General features: G+C 43.7%; 1 protein-coding gene across 2 annotated transcripts in view; it reads right to left on the reverse strand.

Moving 5' to 3' along the window:
- COL22A1 (collagen type XXII alpha 1 chain) overlaps positions 1–19,741 on the reverse strand; it is a 519,049-nt gene that overhangs the window by 349,442 nt on the left and 149,866 nt on the right. For both annotated transcript variants that reach the window (XM_073679923.1, XM_073679924.1), the window contains exon 4: positions 6,070–6,144. In XM_073679923.1, the coding sequence (XP_073536024.1) occupies positions 6,070–6,144 (75 nt within the window). The remainder of the gene's footprint in view (positions 1–6,069; positions 6,145–19,741) is intronic.

Raw genomic sequence — 19,741 nt, forward strand, 5'->3', positions numbered from 1 at the left:
TATAATGCCCCATGCAGGATGTCACATCCCCCACCCCTTATAATGCCCCATGCAGGATGTCACACACCCCAACCTCACCCCCCTCCCTTATATTGCCACAGGCCTCCATATAATAAAAAAAAAAATCAAATACTCACCTCACATCTCACCTGCTGCCGGAGCTCCAGACCCCAGCGTCGCCGGCCTCATCCCGTTCTGCGCTGTGACTGCTCAGGAGAGAGCGCGGTGTAAAGACGTCACCGCTCCCTCTGACCTGGGAGGTCACAGTGCAGCAACCGCGGAGGATGCAGGAGCTGTTGCGGAGGCATGGGGAGAGGTAAGTATTGTGCCGGGTGCCGGGGCCCTGAGCAAGCAGGGGGAGCGGGCGCTGACAGTGAGGGCCCCCCCCCCCCCCGCCTGCTCAGGGCCCCGGCATTTGCTGACGCCGGCCCTGGTGTGCAGCTTGCGTGCCTGCTTCTAGGGGGGGCAGCTGCCCCACGGTGGGTACGCCCATGAATCTATCTATTATCTATCTTGTATCTATCTATCTTTTATCTATCTTGTATCTATCTATCTTTTATCTGTCTGCCTATCCCTCCATTGAACTTAGCATATGACAACGTTTTCCAATCTATCCTCAACACAACAATTATCTATTGTCCGGTCTTCGTTGGGTCGCTCCAGGGCAACTTTTCTTTCTCTTGGTAATGAATTAGCGCTCACGACCTCTGTACTCCTGAGAAGGTCACTTGCCACAATGAATATGGATATTACTCATTTCCTAAAATGATGTCCTATTAGCGGATATAATATGCAAGCAATGGATTCCACCATAAGTCATGTGACTCTCCGGTTCCACCATTGAAGACAGAGGATATTTTTCATATATATTTTGTGGTTTATACAAAACTGAATTAATGTCCGGATAATTAAAATATATCTTTAAAGCAAAGCTTCCTGAATGCTATTTATCTATTTTCCTTCCTCAGTGCTCATAGAATGGCTGGGATAATGGACGGGAACATTTATCGGCTTCATACCACTAAAATAATTCTTAGCACTGAAGAGCGATGCTCCAGTTTTCTGGATTCTTGCTGGGAGATGATGGGCCAATGGTACAAACAGTAGAGAAGTTTGTACTAAATATTCCTACCACTAGGTGGTGCTGCACTGTATTGGACTATGTATGTCTATATAAAGCGCACTCATGAAAGATGCTTAACAGCACACCACGTGGTCAGACAGGGTATTGCAAGCAAAACTTAATTTTGGGGAAAAAAAACTTTTAGTTTTTGTAAATTTTGCAAAAGGTCTGTATTTACTAGTGCCAAAGATAATTTTTAGGTATCTGTAAAAAAAAATAAATAATGTCTTTTAAGAGTTGTATAAAAATATTATGGCCATGAATAAAAGCTGATCTGCAGTAGCCGGCAGCGGCAACTACAGTGTTTACATCTGGCCGCTTTTTATTACATGGTATTGTTACGTCTTTATTATGTGGCAGTATTATTATGTATTTACTATAAGGCAGTATTACATGAGTACTGTATAGTACAGCTATGTCTTCAATCTATGACTTTATTATGTAAGTATAATACTTCCTCACCATTTTACATGAGCACTATGTGGCAGAATGAAATGGGCGTCTTATGGTATTGCTACATTGTCATTATATGGCTTTATTACCTAAGCTCTATGTGACAGTATTATGTGATCATTGAAGAGTGCTCTTTGTCCTCACTATATGGCACTTTATATAAGCACTTTGTGATACTTTTGTCATCCTCTCTGTATGACATTTTATTTAAGCACTATATGGCAGTATTTTATGAGCTCTGTATGGTACTGTTATATCTTTATTATATGGCATTATTATGTAAATATTATGAGGCAGAATTATATGATCGCTGTTATGTTTTCAATTACGGTAATATTATATTATATATGTGGCATTATTATGTAAGCACTTTACTATTCTCACTATATGACATCATATCTGAGCACTATGTGGCAGTATTATATGAACGCTGTATGGTACTATTATATCTTTATTATATGGCATGATTATTTAATTACGAGCACTGTATTTTACTGTTATGTCTTCACTTCATGGCATTATCATGTGGCAATACTACATGGACACTCTATGGTACTATTATGTCTTCACTATATGGCATTATTATGTAAGTAATGAATAATAATTCCTCACTATATGACATTTTATGTGAGCACTATGTGCAAGAATTAAAAGGGCGTCTTATGGTATTGTTATGTCGCCATTATACGGCACTATTATGTAACAACTATATAGCAGTATTATGTGGGCAGTAAATGGAGCACTTATGTCTTCACTATATGGCGTTTTATTTAAGAACTACTTCATACTTCATTATCCTCGCTATATGACATTTTTGTAAGCATGTAGCAGTATTATATGCACACTGTATTGTACTGTTACATCTTTATTACATAGCATTAATATGCAGTTATTATAAGACAGCATTATATGAGCACTATTATTTCACTGTTATGTCTTCACTATATGGCATTATTATGTAAGTACCGTACTCTGTGAAACTTTACTATTCTCACTATATGACATTATATCTGAGCACTATGTGGCAGTATTATATGAACACTATATGGGACTGTTACGCCTTTATTATATGACATTATTATGTACCGGTAATTATTATAAGGCAGCATTATATGAGCACTGTATTTTACTGTTATGTCTTTACTTCATGGCATTATTATATAAGCGCTTTAAAATACTTTAATGTCCTCACTACATGACATTTTATGCTTGTACTATGGGGCAGCATTATATGGCTATCTTATGGTAATATTGTTTATTCATTATATGGCATTGTTATATAAGAACTACGTGGCAATATTATGTGCCCACTATATAGTGCTTTTATGCCTTCATTATAAGCAAGTGCTCTGTGATACTTTACTATACTCTCTATATGACATTTCGCTCAAGCACTATATGGCAGTATTTTATGAGCTCTGTATGGTCCTTTTATTACATGGCATTAATATGCATCATAAGATTGTATTATATGTGAGTGTTATCTGGCAGCATTACATTATTATATGAGCACAGTATTTTCCTAATATGTGTTCACTATATATCAGTATTATGTAAGTTCACTATATGGCGGCATTAGCACTGTATGGTGGTATGGTTAATTTGCTGCTTTTAGTTAAGCAATTTTATAGTAGTATCACTAGCCATTTTGCTCTTTCCAGACAAATTAGGCAAATTCCATGTTTTCCTCCTATAAGAAGGCAGATAGCGATTTACTACGGCCCAGATGGTTCATTTACTATTTATATACTCTCAGAAGCAGAGAAATAAAAATGATTTTTGTTCTTGCTGTTTTATGATTCTGGAAATAATCCACAGTCACATATTTCACATCACATCCACCGCTGAGAAACATTTCGACACATTTGTAGGAAGTCACGATCGGGGGCCCCGGAGTCCTATTATATTCTCCGCTTTCTAATATTGACTGTAATGATGGAGTGAGATCACCGTGACTCACGACAGCCGTGTATCTGCGGACAGATTATCTGTGACTTTCACAATTAGAAATAATACGTAATACATCACCTACGTTACACCGCTGACATCATTAGCGTAATTTGTAATCCAGTGATTAATTACTTACAACAAATTAACATTCTTAAAAGGAAAGTCTCACAAGGAAAGGTTCCTTCCATACGGGCATATTCATACATGGTTCTCTGTAGGCCAAATTCTCAATCTAAGTGGTTGAGAAAATTAGGGGCTCCATTTATCACATCACCCTCAAAAGTAATCCCCTAGATACTCTGGTCAATAGCGATTGCAGCATCTAAGTGGTTGAGAGAGGAAAGGGGCTTCCGATTGCAGCAGCTAAGTGGTTGATAGAGAAAAGGGGCTTCCGATTGCAGCATCTAAGTGGTTGAAAGAGGAAAGGGGCTTCTGATTGCAGCATCTAAGTAGTTAACAGAGGGAAAGGGCTTCTTCTTTCACCTCATCAGTCTCAGGAGTAATGCCTTAGATACTACACTCAATAGCCATTGCCACATCTAAGTGGTTGAAAGAGGGAAGGGGCTTCTTTCACCTCATCAGCCTCAGGAGTAAACCTTTAGATGCTATAGTTAATATCGATTGCAGCATCTATGTGGTTGAGAGAGGGAAAGGGCTTCTTCTTTTACTTTGTCAGCCTCAGGAGTAATGTCTTAGATGCTATAGTTAATAGTGATTGCAGCATCTAAGTGGTTGAGAGTGGGAAGGGGCATCTTCTTTCACCTTCTCAACCTCAGGTTTAATCCTTTACATGCTATAGTTAATAGCGATTGCAGCATCTAAGTGGTTGAGAGAGGGAAGGGGTCTGTGACGCTACCTTCTTTTATTCCAGCAGCCTCAAAAGTAATCTTTTAGATGTTATAGTCAATAGCGATTGCAGCATCTAAGTGGTTGAAAGCGGGAAGGAGTTTTTTCTTTCACCTCATCAGCCTCAGGAGTAATCCCTTACATGTTTTGTTTAAAGGCAAATAAGGGATCGAGAGAAGCATATTTCACCCAATCACTCTCAAAAGTAATCCCTTCATAGCAGCATCTAAGTGGTTGAGGGTGGGCAGGGGCTTTTTCTTTCACCTAATGAGCCTCAAAAACAATCCCTTAGATGCTAAGGATTTTTTTTCACCCTGAGTTGATGTTTTTACTGATACCATTTCGAGATGAATACAATGTTTTGATCACATTTTCTTGCAATGTTGCTGCTGCCAAAGAAATGTAATTCTGGCGTTTATTTTCTCGTTACGCCCTTTACCGATTGGATTAATTTTGCTTTATATTTTGATAGAGTGGACTTTTTCGAACACGTGTATTTTTTTTATTTGCTTTATTTTAATGGGGGAAAAGGAGGGTGATTTGAAGTTTTTTTTTTTTTTTTTCATTTTATTCATATTTTTTAAAAATATTTTTTTCACTTTTTACTGTGTTTGATAGTCCCCTTAGGGGACTTGAAGCTGCGATCATCAGCACTGTGATGTATAGAGAAAAATCACGATCTCCTATGAATGCCGTCTACGCCCTGGATTTCACAGGAGGATTGCAATAACAGGAACAGGGGGTCTTCAGAAGACCCCCAGCTGTCATGACAACCCATCACCACCCTTCGATCACGTCAAAGTCACGCCGATGGGAGCGTAGAACCCTCTTGCCGGAGCTTCACCCACGGCTGCTAAAGACCCAAGACGGCTGATTAAATCAGACATCATGTGTGAGGAAAGGTGCAGGCTTGGCGTGTGAGCCTGCATCAAAGTCAGGGAGCCGACATATGACGTACCATTACGTCAGAGGCTGTGAAGGGGTTATTAAAAAAAAAATTAAAAAAATTTTTGAAACCTTTTAAAAAATGCTGCTGCGTATAAATTTTTTAACATTTAAAAAAAAAACAAATAAAAGGAATTTAAAAAAACTATGCCTACTTAGACTAAACCTGTTATTTCCTAATTACTGACTATTTTTTATGTGGTTTTGGTTTTAAAGAGAACCTTCAGCAGATCAAAAAATGACCCCTTTTTTGCTTTTATATAACTTTTTTTTTTTTTTTATTTGCCCGATATGTTCCTTTGATTTAGTGCCGATTTTTCATGGGGGTGTTGCTCTCATGGAAATAATGCAGAACAGCCTAAAGACACGCCCCCGAGGATCCTGTGAACCAAGTCCCCTTGTAAAGACCATAAAAATTAGCACTAAATAAAAGCCTATATGTCTGGATTGTAAAAAAAAAACACAAAAAACAAAAACACAAAAAACAAACTGGAATTGAGGAGCAGCTGGAATAAAATAAAAGCAAAAACTGGGCACTGTTATCCTAGTCCCCTTTCATATTTTCCATTTATTTTTTTTAAATGTAATATTTTTTTGAATATAAATTAATTTAAAACATTTTTAAAATTTAACATAAAGTACAATATGTCACAAAAAACTAGAATCCCATAGAGAAGTAAAAGTGTATCAACAATTAACAACTAAAGTCACGCATCCAATTTGGAAATGCAAAATACTAAAAAAAAAAGTACCCGGAATTTCATCTTTTTCTCCGTTCTTGTGTTTGAAACGATCGCCTTCCACCTTCACATTTGGACAAAGGACGTCTGAAAAAAAAAAAATTAGATAAAATAAAGGTAATTTATGCAGAATTCTAGATTTTACAAAACCTAATGTCTGACATCACACGTATCCGGAATTCCTCACTTCCTAGCAGCTACTTGAGCCTGATTAGCGCTCACTTACACAATCGCTGGTGCTGAGTGACTGACATCCTGCTCTGGAGAGCGTACACCGCACGTCTTTTATTCAGACGATTGGAAATTCTTACACACGGGGTGTACAAAAATATCTTAAACCCCCCAAAAATTAACTAAAGTTTGCAGTACTATACAGTGCCCCCATAACGATTCCCACTAAGAGAATATGGACACAATCAGGGGGCTTTTTTTTTTTTTTTGTTACTTAAATGCATGTTTTTTGAGCTAAAAATAAAATTTCCAATTGACGTTCATGAAATATATTGCACAATTTAACATTTTCAGGTGTTTTCCCTGGTTGCAAAATGAGTTAACTAAGAATCTGTCAGTGAGTTCGTTTTTTTTTTTTTTAATAGAGACTATGTAACTCTTTCATCTACCTTTTCCTAATAAATGGTAGATTGATGACCACATCAAAGTTCAGCTCAACTTTGATGCGCTCGGTCCTCAGAAAATCAATACAGGAGAAATCAGGAAAAGAGAAATAAAAGAGTTACCAGCTCTCCATCATAACAAGCTCACTGACAGATTCTCAATAAAATCATTTGACAAGACAAAATTTGTAATAAAAAAAAAAATAGTAACAATTATTTTTAGCTCCAAATACTTGCAATTAAGCAAAAGAAAATGCCCAAATCTTTTAAAGGGGGTCGCTCAGGCGTCAAGCTTGTATAGAGAGAAGTTCTACAACTTTCTAATATAATTTGTGTCTCAAGTAGGTAGAATTTTAAAAAATGTCAATTTTCCAAAAAATATTCTAGTTTACATTTAACTTTTTTTCCATTGAGATTTTGGTGCAGAAAAAAAAAATTACCGACAGCATTTTTCGCCAGATTTCTGCCATAGTTTTCTGTTTCACATTCCAAAGACATGAGTGAATTTTCAGACAAGTATTTACTCCGTGCGGATGTACAAATGGAGGCTAAAAAAAACCATCTTGATTTAGTCCTACCCATACAGCTGCAGGGTTCAGTACACAGTCTGACTTTCCTCCTTACTGCGGGATTAAAGGGGTTGTCCACCTTTGGGGACAATTTTATTTTTTTACTTAAATGTATGTATTTTGGGCAAAAAAATATATTTTTCTTGCCTTCTATAGCCTCTGTGTTTCACAGTCTATTGCTAGCTACAGAATGAGTTAACTGAGAATCAGTCAGCGAGCTCGCTCTGAGGGCCCTACAGGAAAATTTGCACCTGTTTTTTTTTCTCTTTTGAGAAACCAAACCGTGCAAAAATTTATTTTTATAAAACCCAATTGCAAAAATTCCCCAAAAAATTTTAGCTGAAAATACATGCATGTAGAAAAAAAACGGCTCTAAAGACAAATTTTCAAGCCCCATTTGCACAGCTGCAGGACTCGTTCCAGTGTGTCTGATCGCCTTCTCCGCTGAGCCAGCAGGACGAGGAAAAGACTTTTAGATCCCAGATGTAAACCACAATGTTTCCATTCACTGAAAGCAAGAAGAAATCTTGAAAAATACCATAATATAATTTTACATAGAAAAGTCAGAAGGTGGAGATGGAGAATCCCTTTAATTTTCCGGCTCCTCACTCCTTCACTCCGGCTTTAGATGTTTCCAGCGCGACGCTCTTCATTACTGGGTATTTTTAGAGTTTTCGATTAAACCTCGCTCCGTTCGGGGACTATTCGTACAGTGCGACAACCTGACGTACGAAGGAAACTTTCCGCAAAGGGTCAATTAGCGAGCGCTTCAAATAACCGCCGCTTACGCCTTCAATGACTCCCTGCGCTGTAAGTTGCCAGAGACGGGAGAAAATGACTCTGATTGAAAGTTTAACATCAGTTCAGATAATGAACCGATGGCTTCTGTTCCAGGGACTAAATAGCCGGCTGGCAGCGGAGCCAACATTGTCAGCTGGCACACACCAGGCCAAGGAGCTATTTCCAAGGGTCGTATTATAGGAGCGGCAGCAGCGCAGCTGTCCCCGTCTGTAAGGCGTTTATTTACTAGGACAGGAAGTGGCTCTGCTGCCTGCGTGCTCTGATGCCTGCGTGCTCTGATGCCTGCGTGCTCTGCTGCCTGCGTACTCCGCTGCCTGTGTGCTCTGCTGCCTGCGTACTCCGCTGCCTGTGTGCTCCGCTGCCTGCGTACTCCGCTGCCTGTGTGCTCTGCTGCCTGCGTGCTCTGCTGCCTGCGTGCTCTGATGCCTGCGTGCTCTGCTGCCTGCGTGCTCTGATGCCTGCGTGCTCTGCTGCCTGCGTGCTCTGCTCCCTGCGTACTCTGCTGCTTGCATGCTCTTATACCTGTGTGCTCTGTTGCCTGCGTGCTCTGATACCTGTGTGCTCTGATGCCTGTGTGCTCTGCTGCCTGCGTGCTCTGATGCCTGCGTGCTCTGCTGCCTGCGTGCTCTGCTCCCTGCGTACTCTGCTGCTTGCATGCTCTTATACCTGTGTGCTCTGTTGCCTGCGTGCTCTGATGCCTGTGTGTTCTGCTGCCTGCGTGCTTTGCAGAAATCAAACCATAAATGTCCATAACTTATGTGTAATAATGAGAAATGACACTGGGATAAAGTATTGAACGTGCTTACTGAAATTTAATACTTCGTACAAAAGCCTTTGTTGGTGATGAAGCTTCAAGACGCCTCCTGTATGGAGAAACTAGTCTCAGGCATTGCTCAGGTGTGATGTTGACCCATTTATTTTTGATAAGAAGGAGGTGATTCAAACTTTTTTAAATTTTTTATTCTTTAATATTTTGAAAAAAAATTTTTTATTACTTTTTAATACTTTTAGGAGACTTGAACCTGTAATTGTTTGAACACTTGTACTCTATGCTGCCATACTTCTGTATTACAGTATTCGGTGAATATATCACCAGGTTACAAAGCAAAAGCAATACAATTTTTAAGTTTTCATTTTCATGGAGTTTCTTAATTTTTTTTTTCTAACTTGCGGTGCAAGCGCAAGCAAAAAAACAAACATAAAAAAGCGAAAAAAAATACAATTAAAACTAAACAAAAATTGATCAAAATTACTGGATTTTCCACTGAGGTTTCCCAGGCAGTCTGGACTTTTCATATAAACTTCTGTGAAATCAAACTGTCCACTTAGGAAGCAACACTGATTGACGATCAATTTCACATGCTGTTGTGCAAATGGAATAGACAATAGATGGAAATTATTGGCAATTATCAAGACACCCTCAATAAAGGAGTGGTTCTGCAGGTGGGGACCACAGACCACATCTCAGTACCAATGCTTTCTGGCTGATGTTTTGGTCACTTTTGAATGTTGGTTGTGCTTTCACACTCGTGGTAGCATGAGACGGACTCTACAACCAACAGAAGTTGCTCAGGTAGTGCAGCTCATCCAGGATGGCACATCAATGCGAGCTGTGGCAAGGTTTGCTGTGTCTGTCAGCGTAGTGTCCAGAGGCTGGAGGCGCTACCAGGAGACAGGCCAGTACACCAGGAGACGTGGAGGGGGCCGTAGGAGGGCAACAACCCAGCAGGAGGACCGCTACCTCCGCCTTTGTGCAAGGAGGAACAGGAGGAACACTGACAGAGCCCTGCAAAATGACCTCCAGCAGACCACAAATGTGCATGTGTCTGCACAAACGGTTAGAAACCGACTCCATGAGGGTGGTATGAGGGCCCGACGTCCACAGATGGGGGTTGTGCTCACAGCCCAACACCGTGCAGGACGCTTGGCATTTGCCACAGAACACCAGGATTGGCAAAGTCGCCACTGGCGCCCTGTGCTCTTCACAGATGAAAGCAGGTTCACACTGAGCACGTGTGACAGACGTGACAGAGTCTGGAGACGCCGTGGAGAGCGATCTGCTGCCTGCAACATCCTTCAGCATGACCGGTTTGGCAGTGGGTCAGTAATGGTGTGGGGTGGCATTTCTTTGGAGGGCCGCGCAGCCCTCCATGTGCTCGCCAGAGGTAGCCTGACTGCCATTAGGTACCGAGATGAGATCCTCAGACCCCTTGTGAGACCATATGCTGGTGCGGTTGGCCCTGGGTTCCTCCTAATGCAGGACAATGCCAGACCTCATGTGGCTGGAGTGTGTCAGCAGTTCCTGCAAGATGAAGGCATTGAAGCTATGGACTGGCCCGCCCGTTCCCCAGACCTGAATCCGATTGAGCACATCTGGGACATCATGTCTCGCTCCATCCACCAACGTCACGTTGCACCACAGACTGTCCAGGAGTTGGCGGATGCTTTAGTCCAGGTCTGGCAGGAGATCCCACAGGAGACCATCCGCAACCTCATCAGGAGCATGCCCAGGCGTTGTAGGGAGGTCATACAGGCATGTGGAGGCCACACACAATACTCAGCCTCATCAGGAGCATACCCAGGCATTGTAGGGAGGTCATACAGACACGTGGAGGCCACACACAATACTGAGCCTCATCAGGAGCATGCCCAGGCGTTGTAGGGAGGTCATACAGGCACGTGGTGGCCACACACAATACTGAGCCTCATCAGGAGCATGCCCAGGCGTTGTAGGGAGGTCATACAGGCACGTGGAGGCCACACACAATACTCAGCCTCATCAGGAGCATGCCCAGGTGTTGTAGGGAGGTCATACAGGCACGTGGTGGCCACACACAATACTGAGCCTCATCAGGAGCATGCCCAGGCGTTGTAGGGAGGTCATACAGGCACGTGGAGGCCACACACAATACTGAGCCTCATCAGGAGCATGCCCAGGTGTTGTAGGGAGGTCATACAGGCACGTGGAGGCCACACACAATACTGAGCCTCATCAGGAGCATGCCCAGGCGTTGTAGGGAGGTCATACAGGCACGTGGAGGCCACACACAATACTCAGCCTCATCAGGAGCATGCCCAGGCGTTGTAGGGAGGTCATACAGGCATGTGGAGGCCACACACAATACTCAGCCTCATCAGGAGCATACCCAGGCATTGTAGGGAGGTCATACAGACACGTGGAGGCCACACACAATACTGAGCCTCATCAGGAGCATGCCCAGGCGTTGTAGGGAGGTCATACAGGCACGTGGTGGCCACACACAATACTGAGCCTCATCAGGAGCATGCCCAGGCGTTGTAGGGAGGTCATACAGGCACGTGGAGGCCACACACAATACTCAGCCTCATCAGGAGCATGCCCAGGTGTTGTAGGGAGGTCATACAGGCACGTGGTGGCCACACACAATACTGAGCCTCATCAGGAGCATGCCCAGGCGTTGTAGGGAGGTCATACAGGCACGTGGAGGCCACACACAATACTGAGCCTCATCAGGAGCATGCCCAGGCGTTGTAGGGAGGTCATACAGGCACGTGGAGGCCACACACAATACTGAGCCTCATCAGGAGCATGCCCAGGCGTTGTAGGGAGGTCATACAGGCACGTGGAGGCCACACACAATACTGAGCCTCATCAGGAGCATACCCAGGCGTTGTAGGGAGGTCATACAGGCACGTGGAGGCCACACACAATACTCAGCCTCATCAGGAGCATGCCCAGGCGTTGTAGGGAGGTTATACAGGCACGTGGAGGCCACACACAATACTCAGCCTCATCAGGAGCATGCCCAGGCGTTGTAGGGAGGTCATACAGGCACGTGGAGGCCACACACAATACTCAGCCTCATCAGGAGCATGCCCAGGCGTTGTAGGGAGGTCATACAGGCACGTGGAGGCCACACACAATACTCAGCCTCATCAGGAGCATGCCCAGGCGTTGTAGGGAGGTCATACAGGCACGTGGAGGCCACACACAATACTCAGCCTCATCAGGAGCATGCCCAGGCGTTGTAGGGAGGTCATACAGGCACGTGGAGGCCACACACAATACTCAGCCTCATCAGGAGCATGCCCAGGCGTTGTAGGGAGGTCATACAGGCACGTGGAGGCCACACACAATACTCAGCCTCATCAGGAGCATGCCCAGGCGTTGTAGGGAGGTCATACAGGCACGTGGAGGCCACACACAATACTCAGCCTCATCAGGAGCATGCCCAGGCGTTGTAGGGAGGTCATACAGGCACGTGGAGGCCACACACAATACTCAGCCTCATCAGGAGCATGCCCAGGCGTTGTAGGGAGGTCATACAGGCACGTGGAGGCCACACACAATACTCAGCCTCATCAGTAGCATGCCCAGGCGTTGTAGGGAGGTCATACAGGCACGTGGAGGCCACACACAATACTCAGCCTCATCAGGAGCACGCCCAGGCGTTGTAGGGAGGTCATACAGGCACGTGGAGGCCACACACAATACTCAGCCTCATCAGGAGCATGCCCAGGCGTTGTAGGGAGGTCATACAGGCACGTGGAGGCCACACACAATACTCAGCCTCATCAGGAGCATGCCCAGGCGTTGTAGGGAGGTCATACAGGCACGTGGAGGCCACACACAATACTCAGCCTCATCAGGAGCATGCCCAGGCGTTGTAGGGAGGTCATACAGGCACGTGGAGGCCACACACAATACTCAGCCTCATCAGGAGCATGCCCAGGCGTTGTAGGGAGGTCATACAGGCACGTGGAGGCCACACACAATACTCAGCCTCATCAGGAGCATGCCCAGGCGTTGTAGGGAGGTCATACAGGCACGTGGAGGCCACACACAATACTCAGCCTCATCAGGAGCATGCCCAGGCGTTGTAGGGAGGTCATACAGGCACGTGGAGGCCACACACAATACTCAGCCTCATCAGTAGCATGCCCAGGCGTTGTAGGGAGGTCATACAGGCACGTGGAGGCCACACACAATACTGAGCCTCATCAGGAGCATGCCCAGGCGTTGTAGGGAGGTCATACAGGCACGTGGAGGCCACACACAATACTCAGCCTCATCAGGAGCATGCCCAGGCGTTGTAGGGAGGTCATACAGGCACGTGGAGGCCACACACAATACTCAGCCTCATCAGGAGCATGCCCAGGCGTTGTAGGGAGGTCATACAGGCACGTGGAGGCCACACACAATACTCAGCCTCATCAGGAGCATGCCCAGGCGTTGTAGGGAGGTCATACAGGCACGTGGAGGCCACACACAATACTCAGCCTCATCAGGAGCATGCCCAGGCGTTGTAGGGAGGTCATACAGGCACGTGGAGGCCACACACAATACTCAGCCTCATCAGTAGCATGCCCAGGCGTTGTAGGGAGGTCATACAGGCACGTGGAGGCCACACACAATACTCAGCCTCATCAGGAGCATGCCCAGGCGTTGTAGGGAGGTCATACAGGCACGTGGAGGCCACACACAATACTCAGCCTCATCAGGAGCATGCCCAGGCGTTGTAGGGAGGTCATACAGGCACGTGGAGGCCACACACAATACTCAGCCTCATCAGGAGCATGCCCAGGCGTTGTAGGGAGGTCATACAGGCACGTGGAGGCCACACACAATACTCAGCCTCATCAGGAGCATGCCCAGGCGTTGTAGGGAGGTCATACAGGCACATGGAGGCCACACACAATACTGAGCCTCATTGTGACTTGTTTTAAGGACATTACATCAAAGTTGGATCAGCCTGTAGTGTGTTTTTCCACTTTAATTTTGGGGGTGACTCCAAATCCAGGCCTCCATTGGTTAATAAAAAAAATGCAGTAATGTTTAAACTTACCCCGAGTTTTTTTTTATCTCAATGGTGAAAAACTGCAATAAAATCAATTGATATCCAGATACAGCGCCACCTTTGCCCAGTGGCAATTTCCAGCATTTCATCTAAACTTTATTTTGCAATACCAGACGCAAACTGTAAGTGGCGCTGTTGCAAAATGATAAATACAGTGTTTTCCAAAGTTTTGCAGCAGAAACAAACATAAGAAGTTCCTGAGATGCCGATTAAGGGAATTTTCAAAGTTTGGCTTAACTTTTATATTGCACTACTTCATCAGACCAGCAGGTGTCACTGCAACAATGGCAAAGGATGAGAACACACTATGAACACATATCACACAAAAGTAGTTTGCACCAATCAGCACAGAAAATGGGTAACACCTAAATATGACCCTTAAACCTTTCATTCACATTGAGTAAGAATTTTGCAGTTTTTAAAGGCAAAACTGCAAACCAAATATAAAGCTGTAGAGCTCGTAAGTCTGTTTGCTTATATAAGTCGTTTTTTTAACATTTTTTTTATTATTTCACAGACCATTGGTTTGACAAAGAAATATATTAAATGAGGGCGCTGTTGCATGTGTGCCTATGGAGAATATGTCCATTGGAAGTGGTGATCAGTGGTACTGCAGGTAAAAGTTAATATACTGTTACAAAGTTTTGAGAAATTTTCCCCATATGTTTTGCATTCTATGTAGTTATTACATTACATCATAAATATGTTATATTTATTACTGTATATTGCATTGTCATTCTTTGTCTCTGCATCCATAATTCCAGTTTTTGCTGCCACGTTCACACGTTCAGTATTTGGTCAGTATTTTACATCTGTATTTAGAAGCCAAAATCAGCAGTGGAGCAATCATAGGAAAAGTATAATAGAAACACGTCACCACTTCTGCATTTTGGCTTACAAATACTGATGTAAAATACTGACCAAATACTGAATGTGTGAATGTGGCCTTATAGATAGCAGCATGGAGAGGGAGCAGAGTTTATATAGATCTTTATTGGGGAAAGAAAAGAAAGTATCTAAAGTCTCAGGGAGGGCAGATGAAACAAGATATAGATAAGTAGGAAAGCACATTAAAAGAAAATACGAGCAGGATAGAAGATGTGCTGATATCCAGACTGTATTACTGGAAGAGACAATCACGCAAGAGAAAAATCTGAAACTTGGATCAGAAAGCAAACTGCATATCAGGAGGTCTGAAAATAAAGGAACGGATGAAGATTGCAGGCTGAAACTTAGTGCAATTTTATTAACTAAAATGTAACCACTACCTTACCTAAAAATCTATTTTTTCCATGTAAAAAGTGTCCTAGGCTTTAATACATTCAATATTCGGTCAGTGAACGTCTCTCTGTGCGTCTCACTTGCCTCCTTGGTGCCTCTTTCTTGGCCTTCAGCCTCCTAATCCATCTATTAGATGTAACGTGACCACAAATCCTCCTAATCGGGGCTGCGGACAAAAGAAAATCTGCTTCCCCTTCCTTCATTGTTTTCTCTTCTCCCCCCGATGGTTTCCTTTGTAGGAGGAGAAGCGGCGCTCCATCACGAGGACGCTACACGTCTTTGACTGAAGGAAACTTTTCAGTCCTGAACCCTTGTATTGTCACATTGTGTTACATAGTATCAGCTCGGAAGGGTTTATAAGATATAATAAAGCAGTAATGTCACATAGTATAATAAATACATGGTGTACCGATGATGAAACTATAACAAACTGATAGAAATCATGTAACTTACTATGTACAGTGTAGAATATAACACTTAGTTATAATACAATGTGGAACATAACGGTTCAGTGTCGGATATTACATAATGTGACAGTCTATAATGTATCAGGTAGAAGGCAGCAAGACATCCAGCACCGCAATGCAAAGGACGATAAAAACATTATTTATTAGTAACTATTAAAATATCAAAATAAAAATGAGATTAAGAGTCTTAGTGCTTGAAACGCGTAGGTTATTTTTTAACATTATTTTTAATGTTTTTATAGTCCTTTCCATTGCAGGTTGCTGGATTTCCTCCTGTTTTCTACCAGATCATTTTTACCCGGAACCTGCCTTGGTCTCTGCCCGTGCACCGCACCCATACCGGGTGAGCTTATTATATAATGTACAGTATATATGTAGAATACACTGTGTTGCAAATGCAATATCATTATGTATAATATGAGCGAATCTCCCGAAAGGGGTCCTCCAGGGAAAACAAGCTATCACCTAACCACTGGGACCTGCATGGCAGAACAGTATGGCAATTTTAGAAAGCAGAAGCTGAGCGCATGCTCCACTCATTCTCTATGGTAGTGCCGGGTGCCGCTGTCACAGGTGGACAGTCATTCTGGATCGGGCTGTAGAAGGTCTCTGCGCTTATCTTGCAAACACCTTCTTGATCCTTTCATCATCCCTCCCTCTCTAGAACCCAGCGGTGATCTCCACTTTCTGCTGCTAATTAACACACCCTTCCTGGATCTTTAAATACACTCAGTTTCTCCAGAGAGCGGCTGGTGATGGAGTAAAATCCTCTGTTCAGGTCTTCAGTTCTATCAGACGGCTAGATTCTCCTTGGAGTTTCTTTGTAGATTGTAGTCGTGATCTCTCTGGTGTCTTCTCAAAGCTAAGTGTATCCCCATGTCTGTTTATTTTGTTTGTCTTTAGTTGCAGTGAGGCTGACTCGTGCTCACCCCTCCCTACCTAGGGCCTAGCTCTAGGGTCAGCCAGGGCTAAGGTATCCTGCTCGGCGATAGGTGCCGAACCTATTTAGGGACGATAGGGAAGTCAGGGTGTTGTTAGATCTGCTTAGAGGTCTCCACTCCCCCTTTCCCTAGTTGCTGGGATTCTCTCCTTTTCCCGTCGTCGTAAGCTAGGTTCTTCCCATACCTAACATGATAGCCATGCTCCACTTTTCTCTGCAGCCCCATAGAGAATGAATCGAGGCACTCTCTTTTGTAATTGGGATAAATATTCTCTGTCTGGTATGAAAAATCCCCATTTTTCCCAGCAGTCAGACCTCCACCGATCAGTAAGTTATCACCTATCCACTGAAAAAGTAACAACTTGTTTACACTGGAAACAACCTCTTTAAACGCGTTTTGGGCCGATTCGCTCAACACGGCAAATAGATTCCGTTCAATCCCAATATAATCGATCCGAAACAAAAAGTGCTCCCAATTGCTGAGAACGGGTGTGTCTCCAGACCCCAAAGCATAAAATCGGAGGGGATGAAAGGGGTTAAAACTGCAAAGTTTCTCAGTTGACTCCTTACACCACCCCGCACCTTCCAGATCCTCTGCTCGGGGGTCTACGGTTCTTCCAAAGTCACGCACCATTAACGCCACAAATGTGCATCATGCCCCATGGGACCGCACGGGACTTAAACCCATAGCAGACCTATACCGAGGACCGAGGAGCTGCGGCTGAGAAGGTGTAAGGAGTCAGGTCAGAAACTCGGAGTAGAAGGCATTTTTTTATTTTATTTTACTTTGTATCTCCAAAAATGTTCAGATTCGCCAGAATTCAGAATTTTTAGGAAACACACCAAATTTGATACTTTTAGAGATGAGCGAATCGTGTACGGTGTAAGATATTGTAAGAGCGTTATCTTTCTATTTCCCCCACTTGATTTCACATTCCAGGCAATCACGGTTTATCTTCATTAATTAGATTAATCCTCTGCTCTTATGCTTCACTTCAATATGAATTGATGTCGTTTCGCTCAATTACTCTTCATCGCTCTTATTTATTATATTTATGTTTATTTTCTATTGAATTTCTGTGGTTTTATCTAATTATTCCCCATCTCTTTTACATTAATGGTTTTATTATACTGATCTCCTACACTACTCCCCCTCATATTATTATTACACTCATCTAAATTTCATTTATCCATTTACACTAGTCTTTATATACTTTTATATGTTTCTTTCCATGTAGGTATAAACTCCATGGTGTTTGATCTCTTTTTGTGTTTTTTGTCCTCACTGATATCAGTCCTGCTTCTATATAATTGGTGCTTTCCCTATGATATGTCTCTTCCACATTCTGGTCCATTGTGGATCTCATAGCCGACTACCTAGTTCCGCTATCTGTGATTATTGTGCGCATTTTCACTTCTTCCTACCTCTATGTTCAATAGATTAACCTAAAGAATGATGATGAGATTATTACATTTATTTAAACATCTGATTATTTACTTCTTCTAAGCATTGCAGCCATTTATTAGCTGAAACTAGGTGACTTGTGTCTTTCAATTGACTCCCTTGACAAAGCATCTGGCGAAACATGCACTTAGTGCAGTCATCTGCCGACCTCAGTATTTTTATGCCTCATGATATATATTTTTTTTATTTAAAGAGCACATTTCACTCCTAAGTATCTCCTCTAACTTCTGCTGTTCCACTGATTCTGGAACAGTTTTTCTTTTTCTCCTGCGTCTCTCCTTTTCAAAGTTAGAACCCCTGGAAGTAATAATGTCAATTTTTTCCTTCAGGCAACTGGGACTATATCACAGAATTTTTCGGTGGGCATAGCCATATTTTTATTGGGTAACATCAGGGAAGAAAATGCATGTGTCCACAGAATTCTGTGGTATATGCCCATTTGATTGAAGGGAAAATTTGCTACGTTATTACTGGGGGGCATAATTTGGAACGGAGGGACACAGAAGAAAAAGAAAAACTGAGCAAAAATTAATTGAGAAAGGATACTAAAACTTAAGGAATGATGTTAAAGGGGTTGTCCACTTCATGGACAACCAGTACTGAATGAATCCCTATGTTTGGCCTCAGTATAATAATAACACTTCTACTCCCCTCCGGTGCTGATGCTGTTCCAGCGGTGTCAACACTAGTTCTCCCGGGGCTTGCATGACATTGTTGTGTCACACGATTCCTGCAGCCAATCAGCGCTGGCTTCACTGTCCCCTGCTACCAACTAATCAAGACACAAAGAGGAAGTGAGAGCTGCTGTGATTACCTCACTTCCTTCAGATATCAATTACGTCAGTAGGAGAGGAGAGTGAAGTCACCGCTGACTGGCCGCAGGGATTACGTGACATTACAATGTCACGTGAGCCCCGAGAAAGCCAGTGACGACATCGCTGGAATGGTGCCAGCACTGGAGGTGAGTATAAGCAGGGGTGTAACAATCATGGTCGCAGAGGTCGCCAGACCAGGCCCATGGAGGTGAGGGGCCCGTCGACACCAGTTCAAACTTCAACTGGATGTGCGACCAAGGATGCACATTCAGCTGAAGTGTATTGCTGTACAGAGCCCCGCCGGGTCTGTGTACAGCAATACACGATTCCGGCCAATCAGAGGCCAGCAGCTGACGTCGGCGTGCATGTGACTGAGGGCGCATGACAGTGACATCATGCGCTTCCATCGCTAGCACGCTGAAGTCAGCTACCAACATCAGAAGAGGACACCGCGCGGAGGGGGAGCGGAGAGAAGATGAGTAGAATCTTTTTTTTTTCTATGCATTAAAGAACAGCAGCAGAAAGGAAGACATATATACCAAGATAAGGGACATGTATGTGGCACCCTGCTACACACAGGTACCACAGGACCCAAAAGGGTGCATGGACGGACTTCTCCACAAGAGGCCCTCACTACACACAGACATCTCCACCCTTCCACCTCATACCACCAGAGGGAGCCCTGTTAGGGATATATATACTGGAGGGTGGAGTTAGGTAGGGAGAGTGTGCTGGCACTTGAGATCAGTGAAGAAGCAGCACCTTTTGTGCTGCTGTGCTGAGGGCAAGCCAGGGCCCAAAGCACGTGCTGAAGCCTGAGGGCCTGGAGTGTGGCCAAGGCAAGGAAAGGAGAGAGGAGTTAAGGGGGCAGAGGAGCATCTTAGGCTCACCCCAG

Source organism: Phyllobates terribilis, unplaced genomic scaffold, assembly GCF_046119375.1.
Source record: "Phyllobates terribilis strain yellow unplaced genomic scaffold, ASM4611937v1 Scaffold_4__5_contigs__length_816908805, whole genome shotgun sequence".
Classification (NCBI taxonomy): Eukaryota; Metazoa; Chordata; class Amphibia; order Anura; family Dendrobatidae; genus Phyllobates; species Phyllobates terribilis.